Source organism: Asterias amurensis, chromosome 7 (assembly GCF_032118995.1).
Source record: "Asterias amurensis chromosome 7, ASM3211899v1".
In the NCBI taxonomy this organism is placed as follows: domain Eukaryota; kingdom Metazoa; phylum Echinodermata; class Asteroidea; order Forcipulatida; family Asteriidae; genus Asterias; species Asterias amurensis.
Genome location: NC_092654.1, coordinates 9,070,781 through 9,096,469, shown reverse-complemented (window position 1 = coordinate 9,096,469; position 25,689 = coordinate 9,070,781). Strand labels below are relative to the sequence as shown.

The window sequence follows — 25,689 nt, the reverse complement described above, 5'->3', positions numbered from 1 at the left end:
CACTTGTGTCCTTGAGCAAGATACTTTACTATAATTGCTTCTCTTCACCCAGGGGTATAAATGGGTACCTGCGAGGGTAGAGGTTGATATTGTGTATGAAAAGCCACAAGCGCCTTACAGGCAGCTCAGGGCTGTATACTCCCAAGGGAGCTGAGAAACATTAAAGGGATGTTTATTGGCCCTATGACCAGGGGACTAAATGTAAAGCGCATTGATACGGTTATTGTGAAATGCGATATATAAGAATTTTTTGTTATTATTATTATTATTATAACCCTTCATAATAGGCTTCATATTTTGCAGGAGTTGGAAGCACCGAGTATACAGAGTTTATCACATACCTATATGTCCAGGCTTTTAACACCAAAAGAACACTTCGGTTTTTTCCCCAACGAAATTATTACATCTATCTAGAATGAATTGCTTTAATTTCCACAACTTTCTCCTCGCCTTCATTTTCCTAATCTATTGCTATATTTTGTTCTTATTTCCCTCTCTTCTAGAGAAAAATAACTCAGGGAGCTAAAGGTAGGAATTGATATTCCTCGTAAGACAGTCTAGATTATAGAAAGGAGGGACACATGCACCAGGCAAGAAGTCCAAAGAGATGCAGTCTGTGAAACAAAGCTGTTGGAATGGCTCCTTGTTCTACATCTCACCAAAGCAAGTGTGTATGGGTGAGAAGAAGCAGAAAGCCTGGCCTCGTGTTCAAACATTCTTTTAGGAACATTATTGGCAACTTCTTTCGACACCACAAGAAATTGAGACATAATAATATATTATAAAACCACATTCTAAACTGTATTTGTTTGAACCAAAGAGACATTTGATCAAATCAGAACAAACATTGATAACAGTATCTATGGCGTATTATATAGCGCTCATATCCGTCACCAAATGATGCTTATTTTTTTTTTTCCATTGTTTTTGAAGTATGAGACTATTCCTTTTCATAGCTGTGGCGTAATTTGCTGCCGATCATACCAGGAACACTGGGGCAAACCACTTCTCTTTTCGAGAAGTGCACTGGGCTCTTTACGTGACATACACAACGTGCCTGACTCCACCAGGAGTGTTACGTAGTATCCATCCAGATCAAGATCCCAACACACAGGACCATCGGCTTTATGTCCCAAACAAATGACGCAGCAATAACTGTTAAGTATTTGGTAAAGACACAAGTGTCAGGACCGGGAACTCGAACCCACACTCTACAGAACAGAAACACCAGAGCTTGAGTCCAGTGCTTGTATCTGTTCATTCAAAGACTCGCTCTATAAGGTCATAATAATAACAATAATAACCAGTTTTAATATCGTGCTTTTCACACCGAAGGGCGTCTCAAAGCGCTTCCAACATGATTACCCCTGGTCACTGGGCCTTAAATCACTCCTTAAACAATCTCAGCTCCCTGGGGAGTATACAGCCTGTGCAACATTAATATGTGCTACTCGGCTAAACCAATCACAAGAACCATCTCTGCCCTCACAGGTACCCATTTACCCCTGGGTGGAGGAAGAGAAGCAATTATAGTTAAGTGTCTTGCTCAGGGGACACAAGTGTCATGACCCGGATTCGAACCCACACTCAGCTGAACAGAGGCACCAGAGCTTGAGTTCGGTGCTCTTATCCGCTCGGCCACGACCCAAGGTCATGACGTGGCGACTTACCAAGATGTCTTTCTCTGCCGCAGTTGGGGAACCTGTTCTTGACAGAGGAGGTAGTTCACCTTCAGCAACAGATGGAGGTCTACTGTCTGGAGTTTCTTGTTGCCTGTACAAAGTAGAACATGAACGCGTCATCAGTTGAAAATGTCAACGTCACTTTGTGTATCCAAACATATGCTTAAAACAACAAACCTGTGAACATTCGGGCTCAATTGGTTATCAAAAGTGTAAGAAAATAATGAAAGAAAAACACCCTTGTTGCACAACTTTGTGTGCTTTCAGATGCATAATAATAAGCTTCAGGCCTGAAGTCTTTTATTATTTGAGTGAGAAGTTACCCTTTTCTAAAAAAACTACTTTACTTTAGAGAGAGCCGTTTCTCAACAAAATACCACCGACAGCTCTTCGTTGCTTGTTACTAAGTAAGTTTTTTTGTTAACAACTATTTTGAGTAATTACCAATAGTGTCCAGTGCCTTTAAGCAGCTCTATGAAATTGGGCCGTAGTATGCTACATTTAGCTTGTGCATCATGGGGAGAACTCTGCAATCTTAAACTTACATGATGATGTTGACCAATGCATTACGGAAGCTCTCTCTATCTTTCCTTGGGTGTGAGAACCCTTTGGCCTTGCCGGCACCGCTGACTGCTCCATTACTCTCTGGATCCCAAGACTTACTGCGGTTTCCTTTCCCTTTCTTCTTTGGCTCCCCTAAGATTATAAAATCATATGAACACTTTATCTAATTGCACCAAGTTTTGTTTTGGGTGTGTTCACCCTTGCTCAAATCCAGGCTTATAGGCCATATCTCATAGATTGAATAATTGTGTTCAAAAGTTTCTCACTGGATTATTGTGTCTCTTTCTGATGCAATGGGCATATGGTGCAAGTAGCTTTTAGCCGTAGCTAATACAGTTTTTATTTTTAGTTTTTATTCTAGAGATTGATTTAGTAATAATCCTTATTTACAAACACTTGATAAACTGGCTGCTCTGGGAAGACCAAGCAGGCTTGTGAAAACTTAGCAACCTGCCTATGTGAGAGAAACTTTGTTTTTCCTGCAAATATCACATGCAAAAATCATCTATGCACCTGGGGGCTAGTCAGGAGAAAACAACCTCTTGACACCATATACAATTAGACCAGGCCTGAGATCTATTAGCAATTCGCTTCATGATCCTCGAACTCGCCTGGCCAATTACGGGGACAGGGCCTTCTCCAACATAGCACATTGACTCTGGAACTCACTTCTGGAACACCTCAGACAAATACACAACATCACTCTCTTCCATCTTTGCTTTCCTACATCTTGACAATACCTCAACTTAATATTTATCTTCTTCCTGACCGGCGCCTTTGAATGTTTTTTTTTTTCAGTAAAGTGTGCCTTATAAATGCTGTAGTTTATTATTATTATTAAGCAAGGGTTTATGGGTTTAATCCATGGATGGTGTTCATATCTGTACAAATAGCAGCAGAGCAGCAGAACAAAATGGCATGTACTCTTCACCACTGGAGACTCAACTGAATTCTTCCTTTCTCATATACTTCACACACACTTCTCTCTACAATCTATAAGCCCACACCCTGATCCTTTGTTATGATACAATTACCCCCAAGATTATGCAAACAAGCTGAAAGGTTAAACTTGAGGTTCACTGCTCCTCATGTTGGGGTATCCCCTCTGGGTCAACAGTGTGCATACTGAATAATTAATATTGACCCCAAACAACCATGGCCAATTGGGTCCTGGCACTAAGCCCTTCATGAATATTTACACAAAGTTAAAAATAACTTGAATAAATTTAGGCATCTCTGAAGGAAAGGATTGAATATTCAGAAACCTCCAAGCATTTGCATTTTTCTGTGACAGTGCACAAGTTGACTTACGTGTTGTGAGCTGGGCTGCCACACTTTCTTCTACTTGATCTTCAGGTGGTTTTCCTGATAGAACAAAGGATGGTGGGTTGGCCTGCCATACTGGTTTGCTACGCTTCTGGAGGGCAAATAAGCACAAGAAATGATGAATCATAATCAACTTTATGTCAAGAATTTAATTTAAGGTCACTACAAGTGTATTTTGAATGTTTTTTGACTTGTAATTTCTATAATGTATTTTAATGTTTTTAAAGCTTGTACAAATCATGTAATTCAGCCTACTGTCTGTGAGAATGTTTTTTTAATTTTAATATACCATTTTAAATCAAATCAAATCAAATCAGTAATACACCTTTTATGATTCATAGGTTGATCTTTTACGGAGAATTTTTCTTTGTTCATTGAGATGAAAAATGTTATTTTTGTATAGGTTTTGCAGGGTTCATCTTTAAGTTAAGTGTACACAACAAATTCTGATTAAAAAAAGGAAAGTTGCAAGTGATTTAAAACTTGAGCCAACAAGGGTGATTTTTGTGATCATTTCACTGTGTGATTGAAGAGTGGTTTACTTACAGCTGGCAATGTTGGAAGAAATGATGTCGGTGCGGCGGCATTCTTTCCTTTGTTTTTGAAGGACGCTACATACTATAGTTAAGAAACACAAAAGGATTGTCATTAATGATATTTATAACCAACTGTTAACGCCTGGAAACTAAATAATATTTTTGATCTTTTCGGTTGCTAATCAATGTAGACAATATATTTTAGCATGAATACCAAATGGTCCTTGTGAGAGCTTCGCCTACATCACACAATGATTATTCCTCTGGCCATGAGAAGGGTCGCACTAAACACCGACAACTCACGACCCCTCACGACAAAGAACATTTGAACAGAAGTCAACCGTTATGCAGAAGAGTCATATGCACCTAAATCACTTTCAAACTGTTGACAAATTTGTAAGTTTTTTTTACCCCGAATTTAGTAACGAACGGTATAGCCTCCATCTTGTTTTTCGACGTACCTGGATGATACCATTACACCTCAGGGGTAATACAAAATGCAAAATAATTATTTACCATTTTGCGTGCCTCTCATGGAATTCAAAAAGTGTTATATTTAAATCTCCCCTTGAAACTTCAAATTCCAGAGTGGACGCTTAGTTATTTACGGAAAAAACAGCAGCTAACTAAAGAAAAAGATACCCCTCCCCCTTCTATGATCAATTCTCCTGCCCTTTACTACAGTGATAAAATAATAGTGAATATTGTCCACCCCTCCCCTGGTCCCAATAAGTCCCAATCTTCCCTGAGCCTGAGGACCATGAGAAGTTTGACAACCGGCAGCCTGCCCCCTGACGTTGTGGGATCTCAGTAGCCTGAAACATCACTGCTCGACAATAACGTGCCCATTACAATATTGACGGTTGACTTATGTTCGCAAATGTTCTTTAAAAGTGCATTTAAAATTTGTTGTCCTGAGTTGTCAGTATTTAGTGCGACCGCATGAGAATGAAAGATTCAGAATTGGGTCTGCTGTCACCATCCATGGGGTAGGAAAATGCTTTTTCCCCTTTAAATTGAAATCCATTATATACAAATGTTTTCATTAATTATGCCTACACAAAAGCAACGGCATCAGACATTTTATGCAGTTTATATTTTGTTGAAAATCTGTGGAAAGAAATAGCACACTGTGTCTTACATTTTACAAGTTACATGCAAGTTATAACATTTGTGTACAAAATTGATGTGCACTCTAGCTAGAGTAGAACTTGAAGCTTTTTATATTTAAAAATAAAGTCAAACTCAAACTGTCAAACTGAAAGAAAGTGAAATTACATTTTTACAATTTGAAAACAGAAAAGTCATGAATTATTTTTAATCATGAATGATGAATTAAAAAAGCCGAAACTGGACCCTCACTCCTCGGTCTCTCACCCTGTGCTTTTTAACTTTAAATATATACATATATTGAAACATATTGTTTTTATATTTTGTTATGACACTCACTCAGTCACTGTTTATTTCAAATTTGTATTACCTGAACGTCGGCCATTTTGTCTGACTGTCTTTGCTGAAGACGATTTCAAGTTCTTGAACTTTTGCCCTACTCTGCAGAGAAAAACCTCCACATTTCTGCAGTTGTCAGGATAGGGAAAAGTCTTAAGTACACCGTCTACTTATTCAGTAGACGATGCATGCACGCGTCATATTCTCAGATATTGAAGAAACACAAAAAGTGGTATTTAAAAATAAAATCTGTATAGCAAATCGTCAGCGCTCAGATTTTGTGTTGCTATGCTACGTCTTCACAGTTGTTTACCAACCTCGAACGCGAATATCATTTTATGCATAGAAAAATAGCATAATTTGTACTTAAAAACAATGAAAATAAATATATTTATCCTGAAATATTTATATTGTGTTGTATTGATTTAAAACATTATTATTTGTTATTGTGTTATGGTATATTTTTAATTAAAGTTATCAATTAAAACGTCAGAGGGTATGAAATGTTAAAACACATGCAGTAGCGGTATGCAACTTTTGTGCTCTCCGCTTGAAAGCTATCCACGCGCGTGTGTTTTTTTTTCTACGAGGTACAGAAGGGAACATTAGCGATCAAAGAAATTCTTCCAGCGGTATCATTCAAATTTATAAAAGGTTTCAAATTGGTAAAAACAAATGGTATTTTTCTCATATTTATTATATACAAGCTACAACATTGACAAGAGAGAGCGATGTTTTTTATTACAAATGTTTTAAAATAATAATAATTTTAAGAATACGATGAACATGGGCCTCATAACTTCAAGCGACAGAAGTCAAAAGAAAATGATTCATGGGCAAAGTGGGCGGTTTATGAATGTATTGTGGAAGTCTTCATAGCTTCAAATGTGAGGGGGTGTTCGAATCAAGGGTTTCGCAGTTTACAAAGAAATTTTAACATAACATTAAACAATTTTCCATCATCCAGACACATCCGGTAGGCTTTTTTATGCAATTGCAACAATTGCGAATACTAAAGTGAGTGTCATCTTATGGCTTCCGTAGATAGGTCAACCTTTAGGTGTATGTGTTTTAACAATTAATTATTTATAGGTTCTGTCGACTGCTAGAGAACATCGAAAGGTGAGGAATAATTTAGTTTTAGGTTCTCTTTGCTGCATCGTTTGTTATTGCTTCTATTGCTTCTTCAGAAACGGTAAGGACACAATTGCCGGTCCTCTTTCTTTAAGAAGTTGCAATAACGTGACCCTCCTCCCGACGACCGCAACTATGCCCGCTGTGTGACTGTGTGAGCTGATGCACCACACTGCCACCACCCTGGACAGACACAGCGACGCTGCACTGCTGCAGTAATTGACATGCATTGTGCATGTTCGCTGTGTTGTGGCCAGGGTTTAGCATTTTGTTTAACTACAACAGTCTCTCAATATCGTTTTTAATAACAAAACTGTTGTTACCTCGGTATTTTACTTATGAAGGTATAGAGACGGCGTGTTCATTTCCTGATGAGGTGATTTCTACACAATGGGTTTCACATCTCTACCAACACTGGGGAAAATTGCTGTATATGGAGGGGTTTTGTCTGCCTTTGGTTCTGGTTATTTCTACAAGAGAATACAAGGTTTGGCATTCAAATTTATGGCTTTTCTGTTTACTATATATGCACAAGTAGGCAGTTTCAGTCAAATTTAATGCAGGTGATTTTTTCTCTGACAAGATGTAGTCTGTTAAGGTGTATTCTTAGAAGTAAAAATCAATTTAAAATTTTGAAATCGGATGTTTGGTTGCAGAGATATACCGTTTTTAATGAGCTTGGATCGTGAAAAAAACGTACCCGTGTTCAAGTTCAATTCTTATGTTTTTCTTCATATCGGCCACGGCCAAGTTTAATGCACAGCCTATGGCAATAGAGGGCGCACACTAGGCGAGCGCCCTCTATCTCTTACAAACTGTGCTTTGAGGCGCTAGTATGATTTTTTATGAACGGCAAAAAGTGATATTTTGTGAATCAAACTGAGGAGCGGCATCGTGGGGAAAATTGTTAACTATAAAAATTAAATATGTGTTAAGTTTTGCAGGTGTTTGTGTGAATATTCTTTATTAATTATGTCAACAAATAGCATTATTGAATTAACCAGAATGGAATAAAATTAAAGAGTTTATGACTGGTGTTTCCTTTAATTTAAGATCAGTTGATCCTTTGATTTAAAATTGTAGCATTAACACAGTAAAACATTAGAACAATCTTTAAAAAACTTGAGGATGAAGGCATTTGTATACATCGATTATTTTTGTTATATTTACAAAGACAATTTCTAAAAACCAATGGCTATAATTATACAATCAATTTTTTTGTTCAACTTTCGTTTCAATTAGTATAGGCCTTTAAAAGTATATAACAATACTAGTTTCTTTTGATTCAAGATGAGCAGTCTGTTATTATCAATTCAGAACGTGGAAATTATCAAAGAAACAAGATCGGGCAGCTTTCCAGCTTTCTATTATTAGAGCCCCGGCCTATCAAACTTATTGTAACACACGCCCTCTTGTGGTGGCACATCACGGAAACACGAAGATGTACGAGTACGACGTACATGTACAATCGTGCGTATTTAGGACAACTTTGCAAGAAATGGTCTAACAAAACCTTTCTGCGGGAGAAGAAAACATAATCAAATTACACCAAATTTTCACAAGTTTAACTTAAAAGTATGGGAATTAGCACTGACAAAGTCGCATTCAATTTTGATGATTGTCTCTGGAAGAAATCTTGATTCAAAAAATGGAAAACGCCGACAAAAATAGGTTTTTAAGGTAAAAGCTATGCGACTAGCTGTACGATGTGCGGAATTTTATCGGCTACACGATGATGTAATCGTTATCTCATTTTGTGTAAACATGTGCTCCCGCATCGCAAAAAACCGTCTTCGGGCTTCTTCGGCGCTTTCCGAAGATTTCCGAAATCCGTTGTCCACGGGGTTCAAAGTTGACGTCATGCACAAACGAATGGGCGCTGCACGCCAGGCCAAGCTTCTGTTTTTTGTCGTTGCTCTCTTTTTTTTACAATATCTCCGAAACTATTCATCCGATTTCGAATATTTTTGAAATGTAAGCACGGGGAGAGAATGCTCCTGCCTGCTGTTAAGTCTCATAGTTGTGAGTTGTACAAAATGTGAGTTATGATTTAATATATTTCGTTCTTTTTTTTCGGGGCTGTGTGTGTGTGTGTTTTGGTACACGTAAAATCAACTTGATGAAACTGCCTAGCACAAGGCAGGCCTGTATGCTTTGTTTTTGAAAGGGCAGGGGCACTTCGCTTCGCTTTATTTGCTTTCACGTGAAGTCTGACCTTATAAATAGCAATTCTTGCTGAATTTCTCAATTTCCCACTGTGGGAAGGAAAAAGGCTCAAATATACAGGGCCCATTTTTCCTTCCCACAATGCCTTTTGGTCATTCAGCAAAGTCCACCCGGCTGGAACCAGGCTTAACAAATATGAACGTAAAGAGATGGAAATTTGCATTGCGGACAAAGAATATTTTGGTTTAACCCATAGGTCTATACTCTTAACACCTGATATGAATCTATGCCTGCACTGGGATCTGCCAAATTTTAAGGATTATGGTGTGTGAACAAAGTAACCTTTCAATCATCTCCGAAAAGTAATTATTTTAAACACCTTTAACTGCGTCTGGTTTGGTGAAATGAAATAAGGGAATCAATGTGTGGTGAAGAGGTTTTCAACTAGTGGTTTAATCCCAATGAGGCCTGGTTCTTGACAATTTTACCGAGAGGAAGTCAAGGTAAATTATCAAGAACCAGGCCTAGGCGGGTTTAAACCACTAGTTGAAAACCGATTCAACACACTTTGATTCCCATTCATAAATACCTTTTCGGTCAAAAAACAAAAAAAATGCAAAAATTATAATTGTTTACTGATTTCTTTTAACACAACACCCCTCCAGCTTTGAAATGGTAAGGCCCTCCGCCGCCCTCGGGTAAACAACTCCTGATAAGGGAATGCTGTGTGCGTCGCGCGTATCGCATGATGTGGCACAACTGTCCTGGCTGTTGCTCTCGACCAATAGGAATGAAGAAACTGTCTTATAAGCTTGCGTGTCATGCCCATGTTATTAACACTTTTTACAGTGCATTAACAAAAGGTTTATGCACACCCACGTGACGCGCTCTCCACGAATAGGAATAGTAAAACTGTCTGAGGTATATATGAATAGAAGATAACAAGAATGATTATTATTTATTTTATTTTATTTTTTTTTGGATAGAAAAACTTGCCTCTGGTAGTTACTACTCACAATCCATGAAGATTCTAAGACAACACCCAGGAGCTGCAGAAATTCTCGGTCATCCAATAAGAAGCAAGTTTCTTGACTTGGGAGATAAATTTAACGTCGTCAGCGCAACGGAAGCAAATGTAATTCTTATGTTTCTCTTATGTAGGCCTATCTCAAAAAATACATTTTGATTTTATGTTTTTCTTTGCAAATTGTTGTGAGGGTGGGAGTAGACTTTAGCTTGCATCCCTGGCACCACTTTCACAAGCAACCTGTGAGGTTTATGTTGCAGCGTTCAGATATCTTACTACATAAATAAATAAATAAATTAATGCTGTGAAAGTAATCATTTTATCAAATTTAAATGTTCATTGAATAAAACTAGTGCTGTATCTATGTTCCAGTGCTCAGTTCTCCAACCCCTGGGTCTCTTATACTCACTTTTTTAGTATCAATCAAGATCCTGAATGGAGAGTTTTGTTGCAAGCTGGTTTATATGGGCTCTGCCATTTGATGGCCCAGACAAAGCCTGTCACGTAATGTAGTGGTGATAGTGGCCCGGTATCGGCCATTTCACGAAGGAAATATTTTCTCTCCATCCCACCAGAGCCAAATTACAAAGAGTTGCCTTTAAAGCACTAAAATAATGTACTAAGCACCAAGCAATTTGCTTATTGGAAAAGGGTTACCAGCCAAAATACCATGTTATGTGTACGGTTTATGGCTGGTTCCCTGCTCATGTTTGCGAAGCAGAAATCTTTTAAGCACTATTTTGGAAATATGCCCAGGCAGGTACCCTTCAGAATAAACCTGATAGACAGAACAGTGTTATAATGTGGTGTACATGTAGTGTGTGGCTATACTCTTGTATGTGCCTCTCTGGATGCAGTGCTTAGCTTTACCTGATTTGGTACCTCTGTGCTGTTCAAACGGGCGTCGGTAGAGACCCCATGCACTCTCTGTATCTCTACCACTTGCTCTCTCTCTGACCACAGGCAATTATCAACTGGTACCAACTTTCAAAAACACTCAGCCCACTCTTAAACCAGCACCAACATGATATTCCCTCAAGCTTACCAGTGACAAACCTGGAACATTCCTGAGGGACTCTGCCCACAGAACAAAAGGGATCAGAACATAGCAATGTCTATGTGTTTGTATAATAAGTGTTGCTTCTGCACAGTAGCACTTGCACACCTGGCAAAACTATTTACAAAATAAAAGCTGTTGCACAGTAGCAATTCTCAGTAGCAACTTACTTATGGCCCTCCACTTCAATCTTTGTGGTGAATAAATATAATTTCATGAGCACGAAATCACCTTCCAACTTGGAAATTTTCAAATATTTAATAATAATAATAATAACCGTATTTATAACGCGCCTTTTGCCAAAGGATACAAAGCACCAGGTATTATTACTGCAAGGAGTGGGGCGAATTTTGAGATATAAGACCTAATCCTTAAGCACCAGTAATGGTTTACAAGGTGCTATGGCGCAATATGCTGCCAATCCAGACAGGAACACCGGGGCGAACCCCTTCTCTTTCCGATAAGTGCACTGGGTTCTTTTACATGCGTTTACACAACACATGGGACCAACGGCTTTACGTCCCATCCAAAGGACGAAGCTTAAGGACCTTGCTTAAGGACACAAGTATCACGGCTGGGGATTCGATTCCACACTCTGCTGATCAGAAACACCAGAGTTTGAATTTGGTGCTCTTAACCGCTCGGCCACGACACTCCCATTTGTAAGAACTTTTCTTTTATAAGGATGATATCCACCTTGAAATGTATGATGTCAATAGATGGTAAATATTGCATGGTGATAAAGAATATTCATTTTGGTTTATATCCATATACACCGATGTGTTAGCACTGTATACTCGTTGCTTTTCCCTAGTTCTGTGGAAAAAAAATCACAGGCATATTACTCGGTGGGATCCAAACCCATGACCTTCTATAGCAGTGTCATACCAACTAGACCACCGAGATTGCCTGTACCTAAATGTTATATTATTTTTGTATCTCTAATGTATAGTTACTTCTTATTTCCACACATGCACAGCTTCAAACATTCTATTCAATTCAATTCAATTCAATAACACGTTTATGCCACACTCTTGTTGAAAAACAAGAACAATAATGAGAATTAAACAGTACATAGAAATGTAACAAAATCAAAAGCGCATAAAATTGTACAGAAACAGTATAATCTTAAAGCAAATAATAAATAAATAACTAGGAATTATCTATGTACATGTACCAGAGAGGAGCGAGAGCATGTTAGAGTAAGCCGAGGCTTGTAGACAACAGCCTTAAGACAGAAAGAAAAAAGAAAAAAAGAAAAAAAAAAACGACGAAGAAGAAACAAGGACAAGACAAACACACAGTGACATTAAAAAATGCTGACGACAAAATACAAAGAATGTAAAACCAGGCTAACTGAAGACGACAAAAGTAAATAGATATGTAGAGAAAAACATCTCAAACACGTGTTACTTTAAAAAGAAATTCTAATTATTTGTTGGTGATTTGTTTTTCAGATTGCGATTCCAGTAAAGGGAAAGAATAGGAAAGGCACCCTGTACACATGGTCCACAAGACAAGGAGAGGAGTAAGCAATATAGACCCTTTAAATATTACACCACAAAAAGGTTGAACAGCGCCCTCACTAAGGTCACTAGAAGACCTCTCACTGGTTGAGAGTTATTTTCACTGTTTGAACTCAGTAATGGTGGCCTGTAACAGGAGTTTACTGTTGAAGTTTCTAGCTAGCTAGACCAGCATGCACCTCATTTTCAAAATGGGTATTTGCGAAAAGGTCTATTGGTGTCATCTTGATGGTGGCCTGGGTGAACGGTCTATGGTCTTAATAATAATAATAATAATATAGATATTTATAGTGCCCCTTTAACAACGATCAAAGCCCTGTACAATAACTAGACAAAGAAACAAGAAAGACAAAACAACAAAGGATTAAGCCTTAAAGGCAGTGGACACTATTGGTAATTACTCAAAATAATTATCAGCATAAAACCTTACTTGGTAACGAGTAATGGGGAGAGGTTGATAGTATAAAACATTGTGAGAAACGGCTCCCTCTGAAGTGACGTAGTTTTCGAGAAAGATGTAATTTTCCACGAATTTGATTTTCGAGACCTCAAGTTTAGAATTTGAGGTCTCGAAATCAAGCATCTGAAAGCACACAACTTCGTGTGACAAGGGTGTTTTTTTCTTTTATAGCTATCTCTTAACTCCGACGACCAATCGAGCTCAAATTTTCACAGGTTTGCTATTTTATGCATGTGTTGAGATACACCAAGTGAGAAGACTGGTGGTCTTTGACAATTACCAATAGTGTCTAGTGTCTGTAAGGATGAGGCTGACTGAAAAAGTAGGTTTTGAGGTTTTTCTTTTCTACATGTGATGTCACAAGTTATCCTGAATATGAATTGATGCTAGAACTTACTTTACTGAATCTTTGTCATTAATGTTTGGTTTGTGGATTAACAGTTGGGAAGTAAAGAAAATTCAGCTGAAGTTGAAAGACACAGAGAACAAAGTGACCATCTTTTCTGTGGGGACCCATGGCCAGGAAGAAGACGGCGATAATCAAGATACAAGCGCTGAGTTACTGGAGAGCTGAAAAGGAGATATCAAAAAGGTATGGTGTAATTATTTTATCTAGTACTTTGCTATCAAATACAGAATTCGAACTGGTCTGCCACCAGGCCTGCTCTCATTTTGAAGTGATGGAGCAAGATCGAGTGTGCGCAATGGTTAACTAGGCTGGTTAAACCCAGGCTGGTCGACCATTGGTTGACTACAATGGTTGACCATTTGGAACCAGCCTCAAACCCTTGGTTTCTTAACTTGTCCCACAGCATGATCCATTCTAACATGTGTAAAGTGCAGAGGGGAACCAGTGACACTGTAGCAAAAAAGACGGAAGATTGACTAGACTTCCAAATGAGTCGTTCGAGTGAGTACGTCACTGCGCATGTACGTTGCTGGTCAGTAGTCAACAACGGGTCGACTAGTTGTGCCCACTTGAACTTGCTCTTGGTGTGTCATGGCCTAGCAGTTAGGAGCACTAGTTTCAAACCCTGGTGTGGGTTAGTGTCCGAGTCGAGACACCTGTGATCTGACACTTTTGTTAAAACAATAATGCTTTGTCCTTTGGATGGGGTGTAAAGTCGTTGGTCCTGTCTGTTGTGTAACTCACGTAAAAGAACCCAGTGCACTTATTGAAAATAGAATGGGTGCAACCCGGTGTTCCTGGTCTGATTGGCAGCATATTGCACAACAGCACCTTGTAGACCATTACATGGTACTATGTAAAAGGAGTACATGTAGGTCTCATAGTTCAAACGTAGTCCCACATACCTTGCAGGAAAATACTGTAAGAAGCCATAAGAAGCCATAGTTATTTATTAACAATCAATCTAATGATCCAAGTGCAACAGATTAACAATGGTAATGACAAGTTCAAATCATTAGAAAGGTTCAAGTCAGTGACTGAGATGTCTAAACTTAGAGTTACTTTTCTTCCTTTTATACTTTCTTTACCATGGGCAACTTTAGTCGATTGCACTCACTCTTCCTAAAATTAGGGGACTTGAGTGTGTTTATTTGTTTGTTTAGATGATCTTCCTACCAAGGGAACTCTGCAAACTCCTAAAAAAAGGTGTAAACGCCAAGCTGGCAACAGCCAATCTCTCTCATACAAACATTGGTTTAAAGACAATGGACACTATTGGTAATTGTCAAAGACTAGTCTTCACAGTTGGTGTTTCTCAACATATGCATAAAATAACAAACCTTTGAAAATTTGAGCTCAATCGGTCGTCGAAGTTGCGAGATAATAATGAAAGAAAAAAACACCCTTGTCATACGAAGTTGTGTGCTTTCTAATGCGTGATTTCGAGACCTCAAATTCTAAACTTGAGGTCTCGAAATCAAATTCATTGAAAATTTACTACCTTCTCGAAAAATATGTCACTTCAGAGGGAGCTGTTTCTCACAATGTTTTATACTATCAACCTCTCCCCATTACTCGTAATCAAGAAAGGTTTTATGATGATAATTATTTTGAGTAGTTACCAATAGTGTCCACTGCCTTTAAGGTCTATGATTATGAATTGCACAAATCAAGAAATTGTGATTCCGTAACTTGACGTCAATACTCATTCTTGTCATTGTGAAGTCAGAGGTTAGCTTGGGGGATTCGAACATGCAACCTTGTAATTGCAAGTTCTGCAATCTAACCACTTGACCACGCTGACATAGTCACACTCATACCCACCCTCTTCGTTACCATAGATGATTTAAGCTCTTCTTCCCTTGTAGTGCAGCCTTCATGATTGAAGATGTCGCACTGCCAGACACACCAGGGCAAACCCCTTCTCTTTGCGATAAGTGTGTACTGGGGTCTTTTACGCGTGTTGATAATAGTGTTTTTATAACAACACAAGGCACCAACAGCTTTACGTCCCATTCGAAGGACAAATGGTTAAGTGTCTTGCTTATTGACACAGTGTCACGACCGGGACTCGAACCGACACTCTGCTGATCAGAGACATCAGAGCTTGAATACGGTCCACTTTACTGCTCAGGCTTGACACAACACACGGTTTAATGTCTGTGATTATGAACTGCACAAATCAAGATATTGTGATTCAGTAACAAAGGGAGAATGTTTATTATAGTCATTGTGAAATCAGCGGCTAGCTTGGGGGATTCGAACCTGCAACCTTGTAATTGCAAGTCCTTCAGTCTAACCACTGGACCACTGTGACATAAAACCCCACTTCTTAACCCTAGATGACTTTAGTTGACTAAATGATAAAAATTTAAAACAAAAAGGCGAGACAAACATAAAGAGACTTTACAGCAGTTGTTGTTTGTGTCATTGTTTTTATTTTCTTCTTAATTTTGTTTGAGGTATCCATACACTCCGAGTTACACTTCACACCTAAAAAAAACTCACAAAAATTGCGCTCAACCAATCACCTTACCTTTATACAAGATTTAACGTTCATACATGCAGTGTGTGGGATGCAAATTCACAATGAGACCCTAGGGGAGTATACATTCGTCTCTGATGACATTACCCAGCAAGTTGTGTCAGATTTCACTACAACACATGTCTCGTTTTACAACATGAACACCATTGAAAATCTAAGAGAGAGAAGAAATATGGTGAATGATGGCGCCTTTTTAAAGGGATTGTGTTCGTTTGGTAATTGGAACCCACTGTTTGTATTAAATCCTGGTTGTAGATGCACCACAAAACTACCCTCTGGAAATCAGGAGCGGTTATGTCCACTGGAATACTTTATGAGAGAAACGTTACTGTCAGTAACTCTTCTCATATTCAAATTTGTAGGGATAACAAGTGATATTTTTTTTCATAACCGTCTTTAAAGTGAAATGATTCTTAAAATGCTGTTGTACTTCTTCCCAAGTAAGTTGTTATTGCTACTATTTGAAAACAAACACTTTAAAGACATTGGACACCTTTGGTAATTGTCACAGACCAGTCTTCTCACATGGTGTATCTCAACATATGCACAAAATAAAAAAAAACTGTGTTGTCACATGAAGTTGTGTGCTTTCAGATGCTTGATTTCGAGACCTCACGCATGAGGTCTCGAAATCAATTCAAATATTTTACATAGAAATATATTCTTTCTCAAAAACTTGGTTATTTCAGAGGGAGCAATTTCTCACAATGTTTTATACTATCAACAGCTCGCCAGTGCTCATTACAAAGTAAATTTTTATGCCAACAATTATTTTGAGTAATTACCAAAAGTGTACATGCCTTTAATCATGTTAGTTTTGAGAAATCGTGGAAGAATGATAACGCAGAAGTATTGTGGCTCCCGCTGGATGGTCGGTGCATGTTAATTGGTAATCCAATATGGCAGACATTTCACATTGCTATGATTATTGTGATATCACTAAGAAGGGTCTTATTGCAAAGAAGCAGAAACTCGAGAACACTGAGAGAGCCAATACACCTGCGACTGAATTGTGAGACCATTTTATGGACTTGCATGGCCATTTCAGAACGGCACGTTTTTTTTTAATGCATGTATAACAACAATTATGATGTCCCATGACATGGATGTACGACAAAATTAAGCCCGGTTCATACTTCTTGCGAATGTGAATGATACGAATTTTGACGTCAAAATTTGGCAAAAAATAATTCGCGTCTCAACTCCTGCGAAGCATTCGGTGCAAAAACAATCTTGTGACGCAAAAATTTGTGTTGTGTTCACATTTGCAGGAAGTATGATCGAGTTTAAAGGAACACGTTGCCTTGGATCGGTCAAGTTGGTCTTTGAAAAGCGTTTATAACAGTTTGTTCAAAAATGCATATGGTTAGAAAGATGTTTTAAAAGTAGAATACAATGATCCACACATATTTGCCTCGAAATTGCATGGTTTTCTTTTTACTTTGCGAACTAACACGGTCGGCCATTTATGCGAGTCAAAAATTTGACTCCCATAAATGGCCGACCATGTTTGTCGACGAGGTAAAGGAAAACCACGCAATTTCGAGTGATACTTGTGTGGATCATTATATTCTACTTTTAAAACATCTTTCTAGCCATAATGCATTTGATAACAAACGGTTATAAAGGCTTTTCAAAGACCAACTCGACCGGTCCAAGGCAACGTGTTCCTTTAAGTCTTTTGGATCAACCAATACAAATCTGCAGTCTCTATTTTGCCATAATTTTATAAACAAAATGTGTATCAAGGTGCTGTACATAGGTTAGTTGGAACAAGCGTCCACAGCATGCAGGACAGTTGAGCTCAGTGTTCTTTGGGCTCCGTTTCCATTGACTATTGGCAACATGATATACCTTGATTACGGTTGCCATCTTTGTTTGGCCCCCTGTGTGGGTACATAGCAATGCTAATCAGTGCAGGTAAGGGACCAGTCTAGTTTTCCCCACCAGCTTTGGTATTCGATTGGGCCGGGAGTTTAGTAGCTTTCCACTTTAAGGGCCCAACTGGCATTAATCCTGATCAATTCTAATTGAAAAATATATGTGTTGAAGAAAGTTCCTTTCTGTGAAAATTGTGTTACTTTTACAAGCTGAAAACTACTTACAACCAGTCTCAACCAGCCCTAACCAGTTCCCCATGGGTTGAAAATTGTGCTATTTTCACAAGCTGAAAACTAGTTATAACCGGTCTGAACCAGCCCTGAACGGTTCCTCTAGGGTTCCTGATTGTTTGTATCCCAAACACACGCGAGTCTAACCTACACTTCACATTATTAAAGTGAGAATTTGTTCCCCCAAAAATACTTGGCTTTGTACAGATCAACTTGCATATACATGGATTATAATATCACACATGCATTTGTTAAATAACTATTTACAATTTATCACAACACCTTTAAAATATCAAATAATTATATGTGTAAATAACCCATTACTACTAATACCTGTTTACTTAAATTCAGGTGCCAAAAATTTAAAACAAATGTCATTGCAACCCTAACAGAAGCTTGAACAATAGAGGTCACTTCAATGACAGCTGAATTTTCTGTTAAAACCTAAGACTCATCCTTAATTCACTCATTTATTAATATAATTTTGAACTAATCAAAAGAGGTGATAAAAACAAAAAGTGTGATTGCACAGTGCTAACATGTACTAAAAAAAAACACCTTTATGGTCGTTTCAGAGTCCTTATGACCCTAGTCTTAGGGTCATGTCACACGAGGCAATTAACAGACAACCAGTTCCAGGCAATCTCTTATAAGAGAATTCATTCACATTTCAGTGTTCTCATTATTTTCTTGAGGATAGTAAATTACAGCTAAAAGAATGTCTCTTGTGCTACCCAAGTGTTCCTTGTGCATACAGTACGGTTGATTCATAGAGTTATATATAAGAACTAGAGGGCGCACTGGCCTATATACGCACCCCGGCATGCGCGCAGGCGGCCATTTTCTAAGTTGATAAAACAGCCATCTCACAGCGAGTGTTTGTGCAGCCATTTTGTAAGTTGAACAAACAGCAGTGTGAGCTATCAATAAAAAAACTCAAACGTGTATTTCATATTCAACGCGCGTACAGAATGGCGCGCTTGTCATCTTGCGGTCCCGTCGCATTTGTGCAAGCAGCATCACCAGTCGTGCGCCCTCTAGTTCTTATATATACCTTTATGGTTGATTGCCTCGAGCAAGTTAAAGTGTGCACCATGTTTCACTAAAGGTTGACTATTTTTACTTGAACCTAGGCTGGTCGATCGACCATTGGTTGACTGCTGTGGTTGACCATTTGGACTCGGAACCATGGTTCCTTCCATGGTCCTGATAGTCTGTTGCATACTAACATACAAAAGCGCAGCATGGAACAGGTGACACTATAATGAAAACGCTGAAGGCAATGGAGTGTTGAACACTGTGGTACCAATGGTTGACTAGACTTTCGAAGGAGTCTTTCGGATGTGTGCGTCACTGCACAAGTACGTTGCTAGTCAGTGGTCAATCATGGGTCGACTAAATTTGGGCCCTCAACTTGCTCTGTAAACACTGCCCTGTGTGACAAGGCCCTGTTAGTTGCCTGCAAAAAATTGCCTCGTGTGACAAGGCCCTTGGGTCAAATATACAACCTTTTAATGTTCATCTCTCCATCTAAACTAGAACATCCTTTACCCATCCTTTTACACTTTCATCAAACTATCGTAGAAGAATTGTACGTGTTACAGGAGTGGCGGACAATAAGATAGATAAACACAATAGTCAATACAACAATAAAGTCAGATAACAAAACAATCCTTTCTTGAAGGTTTTTGTAAAAGTTATATACACTGTACTACAATGAGAAATTTAGTTTTAACATTTATACTTAACAATATATGTAAAACAATTATAATGACTTATTAACTTGGTCAAGTGAATTACTTGTTGGTCGTAATTTTATGGTTAGCGATTTGTAGCAATATAAAGTCTTGTTTGTGACATCCTGTGTTGAAATTATGTTCCGTAGTACATCTATATATGGAGATAACCCTTTAGTCGCTGTTTTTAAGGAAAAACAAATTGTTCCACTGGAAGCGTTTAATTTGCTGCTGTTATTACTAGGGTGAACTATTTACTTTCTTAGAGTATGAATGCATAATTGTTTAAGAAAACGATTTATCAAAGGTCCTTATTCTAGTTAATAGCGCCATCTAATTTCAGTCCGTTAATCATTCAAATACATAATTTGTTCTCTTTTTTGTTGTAAACTTGCTGTGGTGATATGACTAAACCTAATGGTAACTTTGAAAAGGTGCAAATATTTAATTAATTTCTTTGAATGAGTTAAAAAGGTGGGAAAACATATATGAGGTTAAGTAATTTGTTAGGATATGGTCAAGTTTGAAGGTTAAGTGCAGAATTGCTACGTTAGCAAAACCACTTTACAAAATCACTTCTGCAAGGTTGAAACATTATGAGGCCATTTGGAAATAAACTGTATGTGCATAAATGAAACAATCTCCTAATAAGCCTATATGTATTTGTAGCCCCTAATATTCCTTTACACATTCTTCTTGACTTGTAAAATGTAAACCGGTAACTGATATGTGATAATTTTCTTCAAACTTTCTAAAAGTACAATTAACATATAAAACTTTTTGTCCGAGTTGATATAAAAAAGGTTATATTCAAACATGAAGTTTTCAATATTAGGAATCTTAAATCCATGCTAGAATGCTTACAAAACTGCAAAATCACATAATTTGTATAATTATGATCTGGATGCTATCCCAGATTTCATTAGTTGGGGGAAAAACTGACCTTTAAGTTCCGTTTGAATTTGTGAATACCTCTGACCTCATTCAAATGAAATCCAATATTATTAGGAGTATAAGATAAGTAGGGTAGATGGCCTTAGCTTTCGATCCAAACCGGACCTTCTTCAGAGGCATAAACAAGTATTCATGAATACCCCAGACAGTTTTGCTACTCCTATTGGTGGAGAGCGCACCACGTGGGGTGTTTAAATGGTTGATAATGACCAGCTGGAGCTTTTTATAACCGGCTGGCTTCCGAGTGTCGGTTAACGCGCGCCAATATCATCACGCGGAACATAATTCATAGCTGTTAGTAACAGCGCGTATTCTAAGCGCGCGCGTACACACAACCCACGCGTATCAAACAGGTTCTTCACAAAGTTTTTGAAAAAAGTATTTCAAACTGTCTATAATAGTATTTTTTAAACATTTTTGAGGTCCGTTTAAGATCTTGCAAGGTTGTTGCCAGGCGATAAAGGCCCTCGCCTTTGGCTCGGACCTTTCACACGGCAACGACCCTGCCGGTTTTAATTGGACGTTTAAGAACTCGTCGCTACCCTTTTATTCCCTTATAAATAAATACATATCCATTTAAGAGTATGAGTACAGGGTTTATAGTATTGTTGAATTGAAGCTAGTAAAGGCTTGACCTTTGCTTAGTCTATAAAACCATTACAGGTATGCGTCATTAAAGAAAGCGCCTAAACTAGAGCATCCTTTTCCTCTGGCAACTCACACCTGTTATCTCCATGTAATTACTTTACCAAACAGTGGACCTAATCCATGCACAACCAGTAGGGCTGCTGACTGCTCAGGACAGATTAACTGCTAAACCGTTGCATGTAAGTTAAATAAACCATGTAATTCAATGTTAAAAATATGTACATTTTCTGCGTCTTTGTAGCCAAACTCAGAAATTCTTTAATAGAGCTTTCCCGTAATGCGTACAGAAAGGCTAGTTTAAACTTCTAGGGCTTGTGAACGCAAACTCAAAGCAAATCATGTTATGCTCAAATCCTCAAATGCTCATTTTGTTTTCTAATATTTAAGGTATGTCAAAGTATTCTTTGTATTCATGATCTCACCAATTACTAACTATAATATAATTTTAATAATACGCATTAAATTCCTTTACAGTTAATCAAACTTCACTGATCAATGACACGCGCAATAGTTTACAATTTTATTCTAGACTTTTTTGCTCTAAATTCAACATTTACTCCCTTTTTCTCGCTGAAGTATATTTTTTGTTCTCTATCACACATTAACAATCAACACCTCATCCACTGTTGCCAGGGAAATCTAATATATTATTTTAATATATTATGCTTGTATATAAAAAAATAAGTGACTTATTTTTTATTTTATGAAAAAGTTTTTCAAACCTGTCTGCCGTCAATTAATATTCACTTTAGGACGCCTAATGTTGTCCGCAATACACGCTGTGATTCAAATCTCATTGGCCAAATTACATAGAGCTATGAATAGATAACTTTATCTTCAGAGCAAAATTCTCCCGGGAATCCGTCAAAATAACTCAGCACCACATGTTATTTTGGCTGCCTTAATGTTTCTGCTGTTTTCTTTGCTGCCTTCCTTGTTAGGCCCAGCAGCTGTAAGACAAAAATAGTTGTGCCCAGATGTGCAAATTATTTGGTGTCGAATATTCTATAGAGCTTGATATAAAAAAAAGTTACGCTCAGCAAAGTCTTTTCTTCTATTTATAGTGTAGCTCTTTGAACTGTGGCCTGGATTTTCAATGCGATTTGACAAAAAGTGTTGCACAGTTGAGCTGTGTAAATTGGTCTGTACATAATTTGTTTTCCAGAAAGTTTCAGTTGTTCTTAGAAGATAAAATTTTGAAAATTCCTGTACCATACCATATGAAATGAAATATGTAAATGAACATGCTTGAGTTTATACACTGGACTTGGATTATAAATATAATATAAACTATACTGTTGTGCGCACACATGGCTATTCCTTTGTTTTAGTTAGAACTATTATTTACAGATATTTTACTATAGCCATGGTTTAGATCTGAAAGGCACTGGACACCTTCGGTAATTGTCAAAGACCAGTTTCCTTACTTTGGAGTATCTTGACGTATAAAAGAACAAACCTGTAGTTTGAACTCAATTGGTCGTCGATTGTGAGGGGAACAATTGAAGAACAAACATCCTTGTCACACAAGTTGTGTGCTTTCAGACGCTTGAATATGAGACCTCAGCTGAGGTCTTGAATCCTTTTCAAATATTTCTCAGAATATGTTACTTCAGAGGGAGCCGTTTCTCACAATGGTTTATACTAATAGCTCTCCATTGCTCATCACCAAGTAAGTTTTTATGCTAAAAAATATTTTGAGTAATTACCAATAGTGTTCAGTGTCTTTAAAGATATGTTCCATGCTCAAGTTAATTGAGATTTCAAAACATAAGTCAAAACAAAAGATATGTTATTTTATTGGGATTTTTAAAATTAAGTTTGCCAATATTCGTACAGGCAACCTTAACTTTTACCCAATTTTTCACCTTAAAACCATGGTAACTATAGCTCCTTTCATATACACGTACTACTACCACAGCAGTCTGTGTGGAGGTTAAGTCCACTGCACACAAGTCATGGGGTTTCTACAATCTGTACAGACAGAAGAAACCCACGCACTAATGCTAGCCCAGTCAACCTCGTTCCCAGGGGTGATCGATCTTGCCGCGCCATTTTTTCCCAGCATGCCTTGCTCGATCATAACCTCTGGAAGTGTAACTCCAAAATATCCAAATATAAGGGATATTACAATTAGTCCTGTGGTTGATTTGTTCTGTGTTGGGCGTTATTTGCGCACACGCTGGATGCGCTGTGTGTAATAAAAGTAATAAACTTGCCTTGGCGTTCAGTGTTGCGTGACAAAAAACGTGAACACGTACATCTTTATACGCACGCGTTTCGGTGTATAGAGCTTTTTGAAGACGCACGGCGTTTCGTATTTTGCGCGTATATGATAGCCAATCAACGACACAGATCAGAGTTTCCCTCCCAGGGGTTAGAGACGTACGCAGAGCTAGCGGGTGATACGGCGCGCTGCCCATGGTAGCGAGGATGTAGCCCAGTAGATACCTTTGAGGCAGTCTGGCTGGCAAAATAGTGTGGAGCCAGTTTTTCAGTCAGATAACCAAGGTCCACATAATATCTAGGTGGAGATTTGCATTACACCATTTGCTCATTCTCAATATTGCAAATGAAGTCTAAAAGATTCGGTATAAATTTTCAAAATCAGCTTGAGCATAGAATATAATGTGTATGATTTTTACAGCTCAATTTTCTGTCATTGCTGACAAAGCCATTTCTGGCTGCTGCAATGTGATTGGTCACCTGGGTCGACGTGATTGACTCGGTAGTCGTGAAGCTCGACTGCTTTCCCCAAACTCTCGTTACTCCTGGCGATTTCAGATGACCGCTCGCTCTCCGAGTGACCGCTGTGGGTACGCAGGCTGTAGCCCCGGGAGAAACGACGTGGTGCCCGCCACTTGGACACTCCGCTCTTCTTTTTGGATGGCAGATGAGGGTTGTCGATGCGCAGAGACTTTGTCTTGTAGACCTCGAGTTGAGTGTAAAGACGTTTAAGTTCCTCCTTCAAGTAAAGAAAAATAGACGTCTTAATTTAATACTAACCTCTATTTATTGGGTTGATGACTGGTCCCAATTTGGAGACTTCTCTAATACCGCAGAGTAGTTATTGTAATCCGGGAGACTTCTCAGTTCTGAAAAGAACTGCTCTGCTTCAAACTACTACCTTGGCAGAAGGTAGAAAATTGGCCAGGACTACTACTTTTACTTGGATCGAGGGAACTTCTCGTTGTTAACTTTACTACTGCAGGGAAGTATTATAAGCAAGTTTTGTTTCCTTTGTTCTTTTCAGAGTGAAAAAGGGAAAAGATGACGATCATGAACCCTTACCCTGACGTCTTCCGGACTGAAGTTGTGATCATTGTTCATGTTGGAGGAACTAGAGTTTGGCCGACGGAAGGAGTTATGCCACTTGCCATCATACACAACACGTGAGTTGACACGCTCTCTGAATGACTCGTCATGCAACAGCTTATGAATTACCTTTATCTAGGATGGTAAAGACAAAAATGAAAGTCAAAATTTCTTTTGTAAAAATGACTTCAAATTAGGAAAACTGTTTGATACCACACGGATAAGAATTTATTTGCAAGTTCGATTTGAACAAATTCTGGCTAGTTAATAAAAAAAATGCTGTATCTTTTCTACAAATATAAAGTAGAATACATGTATAGAATATAAAGTTATTTTTTACACAAACTGTGGACTAGATGAAATCTGTGTGCTGCAATGGGCAAAATTGAATCAATTTTATTGCCAAGCTAAACATCCAAACTTAGAGTTGTACAATAAAATGCTACCAAACCAGCCAACTCAGGAGAAATTGGTGTGCATTTTTTCTTTATTCACTTGATTCTAATCATACACAAATTGATTTTAAACTCATTATAATTTTTCATATTATGTGGTAATGAAACCAAGGATGTTTCATAAGTCAGCTCAACCATTGTAGCTTGCAAGCCTGAGGAAACCTGTACACAAGGGTGCTTGCTATGTGACCAAAAACACCAAGACAAACCCGTACTATTTTCTGGGTTCGATTACAAGCGCTCCCAATCTTAGTACATGTGACCTATGGCTTAATGTCCCATCTGAAGACAAAGCAAATATCTCACACAAGGACACAAGTGTCAAGACTGGGACACAGACCAGCGCTTGAGTCTGGTGCTCTTAGTCACACCGCCACGACATGCCTTATGCACAAGCCTTGCTCTTTTTATCCCATTTATCCTTTATTTTTGCTAATCATTAAGCCTGGGCGACTAATGCGACTTGTGTTGTACTCGCGACTCTTGATTGCTTAGTTGAGTCGCAACTACTGTTTTTCAACGACTTGGTAAATCTTGCCGTCACTCCTAAACTAACAAACTTAGTTGCCCCTACCTGCTTGGTGTGTCA

General features: G+C 38.2%; 3 protein-coding genes across 8 annotated transcripts in view; 1 reads left to right on the top strand and 2 right to left on the bottom strand.

The window, feature by feature from the left end:
* LOC139939630 (dynein axonemal heavy chain 7-like) overlaps positions 1-5,839 on the bottom strand; it is a 114,502-nt gene extending 108,663 nt beyond the window's left edge. For all 3 annotated transcript variants that reach the window (XM_071935672.1, XM_071935673.1, XM_071935674.1), the window contains exons 1-5: positions 5,589-5,839; positions 4,119-4,190; positions 3,558-3,663; positions 2,228-2,378; positions 1,671-1,773 (exon numbers count right to left, since the gene is read on the bottom strand). In XM_071935672.1, coding sequence (XP_071791773.1) covers positions 1,671-1,773; positions 2,228-2,378; positions 3,558-3,663; positions 4,119-4,190; positions 5,589-5,603 — 447 coding nt within the window. In that variant the 5' untranslated portion in view covers positions 5,604-5,839. The remainder of the gene's footprint in view (positions 1-1,670; positions 1,774-2,227; positions 2,379-3,557; positions 3,664-4,118; positions 4,191-5,588) is intronic.
* An 815-nt stretch (positions 5,840-6,654) lies between these two features.
* Positions 6,655-24,720, top strand: LOC139939647 (cytochrome c oxidase assembly factor 1 homolog). Of its 4 annotated transcripts, XR_011786340.1 has the most exons (7): positions 6,655-6,679; positions 7,036-7,178; positions 9,844-9,992; positions 12,399-12,469; positions 13,369-13,519; positions 21,439-21,509; positions 24,584-24,717. XR_011786340.1 is itself a non-coding variant. In XM_071935693.1 (6 exons), exons 2-5 carry the CDS (start codon positions 7,082-7,084, stop codon positions 13,499-13,501), a joined length of 450 nt encoding a protein of 149 aa, XP_071791794.1. In that variant the 5' UTR covers positions 6,655-6,679; positions 7,036-7,081; the 3' UTR covers positions 13,502-13,519; positions 24,584-24,720. The 4 variants fall into 4 exon arrangements, 3 of the variants coding, with proteins under 3 accessions (XP_071791794.1, XP_071791796.1, XP_071791795.1); XM_071935693.1 differs by lacking the exon at positions 21,439-21,509 and having other exon boundaries at positions 24,584-24,720; XM_071935695.1 differs by lacking the exon at positions 24,584-24,717 and having other exon boundaries at positions 21,439-22,169.
* Positions 22,351-25,689, bottom strand: part of LOC139939646 (metabotropic glycine receptor-like) — an 88,029-nt gene continuing 84,690 nt past the window's right edge. Inside the window, exons 8-9 of the mRNA XM_071935692.1 lie at positions 24,622-24,780; positions 22,351-24,295 (exon numbers count right to left, since the gene is read on the bottom strand). Coding sequence (XP_071791793.1) covers positions 23,990-24,295; positions 24,622-24,780 — 465 coding nt within the window. The 3' untranslated portion in view covers positions 22,351-23,989. The remainder of the gene's footprint in view (positions 24,296-24,621; positions 24,781-25,689) is intronic.